The sequence below is a fragment of the Mustelus asterias genome, chromosome 1 (genome assembly GCF_964213995.1).
Source record: "Mustelus asterias chromosome 1, sMusAst1.hap1.1, whole genome shotgun sequence".
Classification (NCBI taxonomy): Eukaryota; Metazoa; Chordata; class Chondrichthyes; order Carcharhiniformes; family Triakidae; genus Mustelus; species Mustelus asterias.
The window spans coordinates 17,001,443-17,014,104 of record NC_135801.1 but is presented as its reverse complement, the minus strand read 5'-3'; the positions used below and the strand labels follow the sequence as shown (position 1 = coordinate 17,014,104).

The 12,662-nt window shown below is 44.7% G+C and overlaps 1 protein-coding gene across 1 annotated transcript in view; it reads left to right on the top strand.

Annotated features, from left to right (window-relative positions):
* LOC144501295 (rod cGMP-specific 3',5'-cyclic phosphodiesterase subunit beta-like) overlaps positions 1–12,662 on the top strand; it is a 67,330-nt gene that overhangs the window by 15,529 nt on the left and 39,139 nt on the right. The window contains exons 4-5 of the mRNA XM_078224875.1: positions 4,294–4,434; positions 12,481–12,555. Coding sequence (XP_078081001.1) covers positions 4,294–4,434; positions 12,481–12,555 — 216 coding nt within the window. The remainder of the gene's footprint in view (positions 1–4,293; positions 4,435–12,480; positions 12,556–12,662) is intronic.

The window sequence follows — 12,662 nt, the reverse complement described above, 5'->3', positions numbered from 1 at the left end:
AAGTGCGTCCACCAACAATCAAGTGGGCATTTGAGCCCTTTAAGGAGGCAATTAATGGTAATTTTATGTGGCCCATCCACTGTTAAGGTTGGTAGATGGGCCAATCAGCCAGGCGGTCTTCACGTTTGTGCTACAAACTCCACCCAGGGCGGGATAAAAGATTTCGGGTGATGTAAAATAACGGAATAGAGTTGAGGGCTGAAGTGCGATGTGGTCTGCTGCCAGCCGCTTGAATTTGCAGTGCGGGCACATTTGCTGCATTTCTCTGAGCTCATTTCACTGACTCACCTGAAGAAGGGGCTTGGGGCTCCGAAGGCTTGTGTGGCTTTTGCTACCAAATAAACCTGTTGGACTTTAACCTGGTGTTGTTAAAGTTCTTACTGTGTTTACCTGATTTCATTTATACAGAACTGCAGCCCCCCAAGGCAGCTTCACAGCGGCAGCCAGCCTTCAGGGAGCTCGCTGGAAACCCTCACCCTCACCCCGCTCAGCGGCTGCCCTCTTCCTTTATCTTCCACCTCAGCGATTGTCAAAGAATTCCACCTCCTCAGTCAGACACGATGGGGTCGAAGTTCATCACGCCCAGTTTCTTGTGACAGCAACCACAACTCCCGGCTGAGCTGGGAGGCCCAAAGTTGGGCCAAACCTGAGCTCAGGCCTCACGAACATTAACTGAGTAAGCTACCCGAGCCTCTCATGCCTCCGTTGACAGCTCACCCATTGGAGCAGAATGAATATTGGGTGTCTTGTCTTGCTGACTATGACACAGAGATATGCCTGAGAAGGGTGGGGGGGTTTATAGTGGCAACATAGATGGGGAAGGATTGGAATACCAGGCTGTCAGGGGAGCAATGATTTATTAAACATATGCATCTATATTTGAAATACTTATTGGTTATAACTGCTGCTTAAACGACAAAGGCCAGGGACTTCTGTTCTTCAGAAATCAATTTCACCCTCTAAGCATGAGTTGTAGAGAATACAATAATTCTCCAAAGATTCTCAGGGTAATGTTCTAGGCTCAACTATTTTCAGCTACTTGACCAATGAGGATTGCACTGTGGCACGTAACATTGCCATGCAAGTACCCAGCAATGACCATCTCCAACAAAAGACTATCTGCAATGCCCACATCCCATGAAATTATTTTTTACAGTCTTGTCTTCCCCGTGCACGAGCAGTTGGGTTGATGCTTCATTCTCTGGTGTCCTGGGGTCATTATCAGCTTGTTCCACACTCATTACTTTCAGTGCAATATAAAGAATGGTGGCTCTGTATTTAGAACAAAGAGATGTTCAGTGAATGTGCGCATATATCACTCAAACCCCATTTCTGTTGTAACAAGGACCTGCTTGCTCTTTTTTAAAATTCACTCATGGCACAAGGATATTCTGACAAGGACAGTATATATTGTCCATCCCTAATTGTCCTGAAGTAAGCGCTAGTGAGCCTCCTTCTTGCATTGTTGCAGTCCATGTGGTGCAGGTACACCTCCAGTGCTATTGGAGAGGGAGTTCCAGGATTTTGACAAAATGACAGTGAAGGAATGGAAATAGAGACCGGAATTTTACTGGCACGCCCACCCGAGACTCAGAAGATCATGCCCGAGGCCAACAGAGAATGCAGTTTTGTGAGCCTCGCCTGCCCAGGGGTGCCAGTAAAATCAGGGCCAGAGTTCCAAGTCAGAATGGTGTGTAACTTAGAGGGGAATTTTCAGGTGCTGGCGTTCCATGCATTTGCTGCCTTATCCTTCTAGGTGGTAGCTTTTATGGGTTTGGAAGGTGCTGTCGAAGGAGCCTTGATGATTTGCTGCAGTGCATCTTAAAGATAGTGCACACTGGTGCCAGTGTGGACCTGTGGTGAAAGGCATGCATGTTAAAATTGGAGGATGGAGGCTAATCAAAAGGGCTGCTTTGTTTAGGATGGTGCCAAGTGTCTTGAGTGTGGTTGGAGTTGCACATATCCAGGGAAGTGGAGAGTATTCCATCACACGCATGACCTTGTAGATGGTGGACAGGCTTCGGGGGAAACAGGAAGTGAGTTACCCATGACAGAGTTCCCAACTTCTGACATGTTCTTGTAGCCATTATATGTTCAGTTCAGTTTCTGGTCAATGGTAACCCCCAGATGTTGATGGTGGGGAATTACAATGGCAATGTCAAGTGGACCTGGTTAGATTCCCTCTTGTTGGAGATGGTCATTGCCTGGCATGTGTGTGGCACAATGTTACTTGCCACTTATCAGCCCAAGCCTGAATGCTGTGCCGATCTTTCTGCATGCAGACATGGGCTGCTTTAATATTTGGGGAGTTGCTAATGGTATCGAATAATGTGTGAACATTCCCATTTCTTGCCATCTGATTAAGCAAAATCATTGATGAAGCATCAATGGTGGCTGGGCCATCCTGAGGCACTCATGCAGTGATGAGGGCTGAGATGTTTGGCTTCCAGCAACTACATCCATCTCCTCTGTACCCTATTTGACTCCAAGTGTGGAGAGATTTTACCCTAATTCCTATTGATTTCAATTTTGTTGGGGCTCCTTGATGCCACGCTTAGTGAGGGGGCGGCATTGATGTCAAGGGCAGTCACTCCCACCTCAGCCTATGTGATTGGAGCACCTAAGAAAAACTTGAGTCACTCATAAGTGATGGTCACAGAGTGCTACCTTCTTTCTTCTCTCTCCAGGACACCCTGGCCTGCTATAGAGTTAAGTAGTTTGCTTACTCCTCAACCTCAATTGGTTGACTTGCTGCTGGTTCTGCCTTCCTGATGTTGATCCCTTGGTCACCAAGAGAAACGAATGGTCCCTTCAGTTTGCAAACAGCTTTCCATGAACTTCTATCGCCGGAAACACTGCCACACAACATAGACAATCTCTCCGTGTTAAGTGGAAGGATCATTAATATATATTACTGAGCTAAATGCATTAATGGATGAAGTTGAGGAGGCAATGGCCTAGGGGTATTATTACTAGACTCTTAATCCAGAAACTCAGCTAATGTTCTGGAGGCCAGGGTTCGAATCCCGCCACGGTAGATGGTGGAATTTAAATTCAAATATCTGGAATTAAGAATCTACTGATGACCATGAAACCATTGTTGGAAAAACCCATCTGGTTCACTTAGGTCCTTTATGGAAGGAAATCTGCCGTCCTTACCTGGTCTGGCCTACATGTGACTCCAGAGCCACAGCAATGTGGCTTACTCTCAACTGCCCTCGGGCAACAAGGGATGGGCAACAAATGCTGGTCAGCCAGCGACGCTCGTGTCACATAAATTAATTTTTAAAAGTTACCCTCTTCATCCTCAAGCATAATGTGCACTTTGCTGCTTCATGACATCAGTATGTTGGTTGGAGAGGATCAATCAATTCCATTCTGTTTTCTGACTGTGGCTGGAAATCTCTGGTCTCACTGCTGCGAGAATGGAGAATTTGATGCTCAGCCCAATCTCCATTCACTGCAGCGGGACTGGAGAATCTCAGCCATGGGCAAGGTCAGAGAATTCCAGCCTGTATTTAAATTAAGTCTGTGACCAGGCTAGCATTGCTGCCTCACAGCGCTAGGGACCCAGGTTCAATTCTGGCCTTGGGTCACTGAATGTGTGGAGTTTGCATGTTCTCCCCGTGTCTGCGTGGGTTTCCTCCGGGTGCTCCGGTTTCCTCCCACACTCCAAAGATGTGCAGGATGGTGGATTGGCCATGTTAAAATTGCCCCTTTATTTTCCAAGGATGTGTAAATTAGATGGATTAGCCATGGTAAAATGTGTGGGGTTAAGGAGATAGGGTGGGGAGAGGGGCTAGGCAAGATATTCTGTCAGGGCGTTGGTACAGACCCGATGGGCTGAATGGCCTCCTTCTGCATTGTAGGGATTCAATGGTTCTATGCTGGAATCAGAGGACACCAACAACCCAAAGCACGAAATTAGCTCCTTTATGGGGAAACAAACATGCCTGAGGCTACACTTGGGGGAACGTTTACCGTCCCCCCTGCCGCAGGAATCGGAGTGGGCGAAGGGCGAACCATGGAAAAGTCCATTGACCTCGGGTGGGATTTTCCGGTTTCGGGACGAGTGAGGCTGGAAAATCGCGCCTCATAACTCTTGAGTACATGAATTTAGTTTTTTAATGGTTTTTGTTGTAAATGTATACCTGTTCTTCCATCGTAGTACATTGCTGTGGCTGGGAAGGGAAGGCCAGGGGGTATATCTGCCTCTGTTGGAGCCTGGTTCATGTGCGGCACAGATTTGAGTTGCTTTACACTAATATGGTTTTACTTCTTTCATTCCTATAGGTTCTTTTATGGTCGGCAAACAAAGTATTTGAAGAACTGACAGATATTGAGCGACAGTTTCACAAGGCTCTTTACACAGTTAGAGCCTACCTGAACTGTGAGAGATACTCAGTAGGACTCCTAGACATGACCAAGCAGAAGGTTTGGAGTGCACTTTGTACATTATATTGATTTAAGTACCTTGATATTGCGAACCACTGTGACAGCTATTGGCTATTATGAAAAATGTGATGTATTCTGAATATTGGCTTCTGATATTCAGGAATTATCAAATGAAAACCAGTCACAACAATCATTTTTTTCAATAGCCAAAAGTTTTTTTGGGGGGTTTTCATTGTGTTTGATTGCAGACACCTTGACGTTCTGATGCTCAGTTATCACCGGTACTGCAGGAAAACCCCACTATTTAAATTGAACAGTGCGGTGATTATCTGAATGTCTCATCGACGTTTGAGTGTTTTTCCTTGTTTCGTGCCACCTTTTTCCAATAGTTGGAAAATGTGAAGTACGGATCCTTTGAAAAGTGATGCTCAGACAGCCTGCTACAAGGACTGGAACTCTTGAAGAGTTGAAAACTGTAAGAAAACCATTCCCAGGCCGTTTGGGCAGTGTGGGAGCAGTCACCCAGATAACAGTTCAGTATAGAAATGCATAAAATGTAAGAATGGTTGGCCAACAACCCTCATCGGCAAGATTTCCTTCCAAGGTTGGATAGAAGTACCGACTACTGCCAATCAATGCTCAAGTGAGCGTTAAATTTCAGTGGGAGTGTGAGAGTCAGTAGCAATGTGTTACACGCCAACTCTCACAGATGTCAAGCACCGATCGCATGCCATTCTTAAAATTCTACCCGAGGTTTCTTGCAAGTGTGGGGAAAAAAATAATCACAATCCAACCACTATAAATTAACCAACTTCAGGATTGCGGTTAAATTTGGAACTCTGTGCAGCAGGGAGTACTTGAAAATGGATACATTCAAAGGGAAGCTAGATGATGCTATAAGGGACAAAGCAATCTAAGGAAAGATTTATTGGGTTAAATGAAAAAGGGTGAGAGGAGGTACATCTGAAACATAAATATCTCATAAATACTGGGCGGCAGGGTGGCACAGTAGTTAGCACTGCTGTCTCACAGCGCCAGGGACCCGGGTTCGATTCCTGGCTTGGGTCACTCTCTGTACAGAGTCTGCACGTTCTCCTCATGTCTACGTGGGTTTCCTCCGGGTGCTTCAGTTTCTTCTCACAGTTTGAAAGACGTGCAGGTTAGATGCATTGGTCATGCTATATTCTCCCTCAATGTACCCGAATAGGTGCTGGAGTGTGGCGACTAGGCGATTTTCACAGCAACTTTATTGCAGTGTTAATATAAGCCTACTTGTGACTAATAAATAACTATTTTCAATTCATTTACCCACCTCATCACCTGTTCCTTCCTACCCTGCAATAATAAAAATGTCAGTCAGAACATCCACATTCTATTGAGAAAGAGAATTCCAGAATTTCTACTAATCTTTGTTTGCAAAAAAAATCCTGATTTTCCTCAATCCCATCGAATCCTTTTATTATTTTAAACACGCAATTACTCCCAACCCATTGCTTTCTAAACCCATAGGAATGAAGGCCAGGTTTATAGAACATTTCTTTATAATTTAACCATTTAAGCCTTGCCATTGTTCTGATGTATCTACACTGTACCACCTCCAAGGCTCATATACCTCTCCAGAGGTGGGGCACCTACATTAGATAAGAACTGGTCAAGGCTCTCATAACTGAAGCATCGTTTCCTCCCCTTTACATTCCAACTCCCTGGATAAATGCCAACATCTCTTAGCCAAGGTGATTGTGTTTTGTGCTCCTTCACAAGTTTTTAGTGGTTTTTGTGCATGTGGATCTAAATCTCTTTGCTTCTCCATAGTCCTTAGACTTAACGCCATTCCAAAAATATTCTGATTCAACTTCCTTGAATCTAAAGTGGATGACTACACATTTCCCCACATGGAACTCCATCTACCACAGTTTTGATTAGTCACTTTATCTCTATCGATGTCCCTTAATAGAGTCCTGATCCCTTCTGCACTACTTTCTGTTGCCCTTAATATGGTGTTATATGCAAACTTGGATTTACATATCTTCTCACTCCTTCAACCAACTTGTGAACATACATGGTGAATAGATGAAAACCTCTCATTCTCTCTCTTCTCCAGCTAAGTAACTTTGATTTGAATTCTATTAAGCAGCTCATCATTCAGATGCAAAAATGTAACTCACGTGTTAATGATGCATTCGATATAATTGGCAGCAATGTACATGAGGCAATAATTTAATTGGTGCTGTCATGGTCAGGCCTCATGTTTAAAAGAAAGGATTAAGTGCTTTGAAGAATAGCCGTTCGGTGATGCAGAATTAAGTATCGCTGAAGAAAAGAGACATTCTGTCAAAGCTTTTCATTTTACACTCATCAGGACAACTTGCAAGAACCAAATGTCAGGGAAAACAACACATTTATATGGAATGAGAAGAGAGTGCTGCATGGTTGGCATGCCCTCCTCATGCGTTGGTGTTCTTGCAATTTGTCTTGGGGAGCAGCCAACACTTCTGAACCAAATACCATATCTTAATAAATACTAAGCATTCTTCTCTAATTTTCTTTCCCCTTTGTTGTGCTTCAATTTATTAGGCCTCAATACACCTTTGGTGTTTCATTGACATAGCCAAACTTGTAATATATATGGAGAATGTGGGTGCGTTATTCACTTGCAATGCATTTGGATGAAGTTAAACTCACCCTTGCCCATTTTCACTGGATAACAATCAAGAGTGGGAATCTTTTCTAAACATGACCCAGTGACCAGTTGTAGCACACTTACCCAGCCTGAGACCAGCTAACTTAAATCAAACTAGCAATGGAACCCATAGAGCAATACATCACGGAAACAGACCCTTCAGCTCAACCAGTCCATGCTGACCATGGTGCTCTCCCAGCTAGTCCCAATTGCCCACGTTTGGCCCATATCCCTTTAACCCTTTCCCATCCATGTACTTATCCAAACGTCTTTTAAATGTTGCTGTTGTACCTCAAACACTTTCTCTGGCTGCTCATTCCATATACACACCACCCTTTGCATTAAGAAGTTGCCCCTCAGGTCCCTTTTAAATCTTTCCCCTCTCACCTTAAACCTATGCCGCCTAGTTTTCAAATCCCTTTCCCTGGGAAAAAGACAATGTGCATTCATCCTATCCATGCTCCTCATGATTTTATACACCTCAGTAAAGTCACCCCTCATTTTCCTACGTTCCAAGGAATAAAGTCCTAGCCTAGCCAACCGCTCCTTATAACTCAGGCCCACTAGTCCTGGTAACATCCTCGTAAATCTTCTTTGCACTCTTTCCAGTTTATCAATGTCTTTCCTATAACAGGGTGACCAAAACTGTACACAATGCTCCAAGTTCAGCCTCACCAATGACTTATACAACTGTAACATAATGTCCCAACTCCTGTACTCAATGCCCTGACTGATGAAGGCCAGCGTGCTAAATGCCTTCTTCACCACCCTGTCTACCTGCTACGCCGCTTTCAACTAACTATGTACTTGTTAATAGATGTGTCTCAATGCCATACATTTGCAAAGAAAACCTTTAACTTATTGAATTTATTCTTCTCATGCTGAATAGCAATAAAAATAGGATAAAAGGTTTGTTCTAAACATGCAATAAAGCACTTGAGCACCAGAATTGGCCATTTTAGGCAAAATTGCTTTAAAAAAATCACTTTCGCTAATGCAGTCTAACAATTGCCATTTCTACACTAACATAAGATGTGTCTTGCAAGCATAATAATGCAGAAATATATTTGCTTTAATGTAAGATTCACCATCTGGCTTCTAAACTTAATGCAAAACCTTGTTTATGAATCATTCATTTGTTCAGGTTTTTTTAAGTACTGGTTAATATTAATAAGTCACTGTGCAACAACACCAGAAACCTATATTTATAGAATGCCTTTAATATGATAAAATGTCCCAAGCCACTTCACAGAAATGTTACAAATTGAAATTTAACAGGGAATCACATTAGGTGACGCAGTGGCACAGTGGTTAGTGCTGCTGCCCCACAGTGCAAGTGACCTGGGTTCAATTCCGGTCTTGGGTCACTGTCTGTGTGGAGTCTGCACGTTCTCCCCATGTCTGCATGGGTTTCCTCCAGATGCTCCGGTTTCCTCCCAGAGTCCAAACATGTGTGGGTTAAGTGGATTGGCCATGTTAAATTTCCCTTATTGGTTGAAGATGTATAGGTTAGGTGGCTTGGCCATGGTAAATGTATGGGATTATGGGGATAGGATGGAGGTGAGGGCTTAGGTGGGATGTTCTTTCAGAGAATTGGTGCAGACTTGATGGGTTGAATGGCCTCTTTCTGCACTATAGGGATTCTATGGTTCTATTGTATCCTTGAAAGAAATACGAGGGCCAACGACCAACAATTTAGCCAAAGAAGTGAGTCTTAAAGGAGGAAAGGGAATGGTAGAGAGGCAGAGATGTGTAGGGAAGGAATTCTAAAGCTAAGGACCCTGGACATGAATGGTGGAGTGATTAAAATTGGAATGCCCGAAAGGCCAGAATTTGAGGACTGCAGAATATCTCGGAGTGTTGTGGGACCAGAGGATATTGCCGGGTAGGGAGGGATGGGGCCATGGAGGGATTTGAAAACAAGGTTGAGAGTTTTAAAATCCGAGCGTTGTTTCATTGAAAGCCAATGTGTTTCATTGAGCACAGGCATGATCGGGTGGTTGGAACTTAGTGTGAATTAAATAATGGACAATGGAATTTTATGGGGGGGTAAAATAAAGAACAAAGAACAAAGAACAATACAGCACAGGAACAGGCCCTTCGGCCCTCCAAGCCCGCGCCGCTCCCCGGTCCAGGATTGAATCCTGAATCCAGGATCCCCGCCCAATTTTCCAGCCTATCTACATACCAATATCCTATCCACCGAGCTGTCCCTCACAGCTACGATGCTTTGTTCATTACAACCTATTAACTCACCCCCACCCCCCCATTCCAGACCATGTGATCTCCAGGGAGAGGCGAAAACCCAGAGTGAAAAACCCCAGGGCCAATATGGGGAAAAAAATCTGGGAAATTCCTCTCCGACCCCCTGAGGCGATCGAAACGAGTCCAGGAGATCACAATGGCCCTGATCGGGAAATGCTTCCCAACCCTAGTCATTTCCACTTTCACGAACACCATATGAATTCCCTGCCCCCGAGACAGGTTCCCAACTATCCGCAGTCTCGCTCTGTACTGGCACCAGCAAGATGATCATAGAATGAAGCCTTGAAACGAGAAATAAGGAACAATTAGCCCGCGCCGCTCCCTGGTCCAGACTAGACCACTCTTTTGTATCCCTCCATTCCCACTCTGTTCATATAGCTGTCTAGATAAGTCTTAAACGTTCCCAGTGTGTCCGCCTCCACCACCTTGCCCGGCAACACATTCCAGGCCCCCACGACCCTCTGTGTGAAATATGTCCTTCTGATATCTGTGTTAAACCTCCCCCCCTTCACCTTGAACCTATGACCCCTCGTGAACGTCACCACCGACCCGGGGAAAAGCTTCCCACCGTTCACCCTATCTATGCCTTTCATAATTTTATACACCTCTATTAAGTCTCCCCTCATCCTCCGTCTTTCCAAGGAGAACAACCCCAGTTTCCCCAATCTCTCCTCATAACCAAGCCCCTCCATACCAGGCAACATCCTGGTAAACCTCCTCTGTACTCTCTCCAAAGCCTCCACGTCCTTCTGGTAGTGTGGCGACCAGAACTGGACGCAGTATTCCAAATGCGGCCGAACCAACGTTCTATACATCTGCAACATCAGACCCCAACTCTTATACTCTATGCCCCGTCCTATAAAGGCAAGCATGCCATATGCCTTCTTCACCACCTTCTCCACCTGTGACGTCACCTTCAAAGATCTGTGGACTTGCACACCCAGGTCCCTCTGCGTCTCTACACCCTTTATGGTTCTTCCATTTATCGTGTAGCTCCTCCCTACATTATTCCCACCAAAATGCATCACTTCGCATTTATCAGGATTGAACTCCATCTGCCATTTCCTTGCGGGAATGTGGGAGATTGGTTAGGAATGGATTGGAATATTCATGTCTAGTGGTAACAAAAGCATGAGATGACTTTGAAAACTGAGGTACATTCCCAACGCATTTCTTTATGATCCCTCGTGCCACCAGATACAGAGACTTATCTCAGAAATCATAGAATTCCTATAGTGCAGAAGGAGGCCATTCAGCCCATCGAGTCTGCACCGTCCACAATCCCACCGAAGCCTTATCTCCATAACCCCACATATTTACCCCGCTAATCTCTCTAACCTATGCATCCAGGGACATTAAGGAGCAATTTAGCATGGCCAATGAACCCTAACCTGCACATCTTTGGACCTTGGGAGGAAACCCATGCAGACATGGGGAGAATGTGCAAACTCCACACAGACAGTGACCCAAGCCGGGAATTGAACCCGGGTCCCTGGTGCTGTAAGGCAGCAGTGCTAACCACTGTGTCACCGTGCCGCCCCTTGCCGTCTTTAGTGGAGACTTTCCATTACAGACAACATCGAGGCAAATATTGTGCATCATGGGACTCACCTGCTACTTCCACTTCATTGGTCACAGCATTGATCCAGGCTGTGCTTGTGGACCTAGCACAATGATAATGATTTTGGTAGTCTTCTGATTGAATCCCCACATGTGCATAGGGGTCACTGTCTGCGCGGAGTCTGCACATTCTCCCCTTGTCTGCGTGGGTTTCCTCTGGGTGCTCTGAGTTTCCTCCTACAGTCCAAAAGACGTGCTGGTTAGGTGCATTGGCCATGCTAAATTCTCCCTCAATGTACCCGAACAGGCGCCAGAGTGTGATGACTAGGGGATTTTCACAGTAGCTTCATTGCAGTGTTAATGTAAGCCTACTTGTGACACTAATAAATAAACTTTAAGCTATTGTTCTGCCAGTTGTGCTGTGGGATGTCTATATCCACCAGAGAGGGCACCTCAGATTAAAGCCTTATCTGAAAAATGGATCAAAATGGCTGCTAATAATCTCCAGTGCACGCAATAGCGCAGTGGAGCAAAGATGAAAGGGAGTTGGGGGCCTGATAATGTTGCACTTCTCAGTTAATTGCATTCATTTCGTGGATTTAAAGTTTGAATTCACTCTTGCTCAATTTGGGGAGGCGATGGCCTAGTGGTATTATCACTGGACTATTATTCCAAAAACTCAGCCTATGTTCTGGGGAGCTGGGTTTGAGTCCCACCACGGCAGATGGTGGAATTTGAATTTAATAAAATAATATCTGGAATTAAGAATCTACTGATGACCATGAAACCATTGTCAATTGTTGGAAAAATCCATCTGGTTCACTAATATCCTTTAGGGAAGGAAATCTGCCGTCCTTACCTGGTGTGGCCTACATGTGACTCCAGAGCCCACAGCAGTGTGGTTGACTCTCAACTGCCCTCTGAAATGGCCTAACCACTCAGTTCAAGGGCAACTAGGGATGGGCAATAAATGCTGGCCCAGCCAGCGATGTCCATGTCCCACGAATGAATAAAAAATAACCTCACAGCATTGGAATTCCACTATCTTGCTGGCAGCTAGCATCGTTACAGTGATCAGGACTGGAAATGATCATCATCCATCATTACCGCCCACTCTGAATGTGGCCGCCATATTGGTGTGGATATATTCAATGGGTGAAGTTACCTCTGCAAGTCCAGTGATGGGGTGGAGGTGAGCACTGGTTGACTGATCCCTGGGCTGGGATTCTTGTCAGTGCAGACTTGATGGGCTGAATGGCCTCCTTCTGCACTGTAGGGATTCTATGATTTAATGACAAATTTACAGCTGGGCCCACCTCAAGACCTGTCTGACGTTAGGTGTATTTGAGCAGATAGCTGTCTCTTAGAAATCCCTTGACAATATTTTAATCTTCCTGAAAAAGCCTGTAAAAAAAAAGTCAGATCATTTTCTTCATGGTGTCATTTAAAGTTCTAAGCATGTTCCTGCCTTGGAGTAGCTCTCCCAATTGTGCTTTGTTATCTTTCCTCAGATAAACTATGAATTTTAATGTCATTCTTTATAATAAGAGAAAATTGACTGACTCTTACTTAATTTGCAGGAATTTTTCGACTTGTGGCCTGTACTTATGGGGGAAGTCCCTCCTTACCAAGGTCCCAGAACACCTGATGGCAGAGTATGTTTTAACTTAATTCAGTGTGAATGTTTAAGATTCTGATATGAAAAGAAAGACTTGCTCAGGCAGAGGGCAACCTAGTTTTTGTTTCTCTTCCCACACTTAGT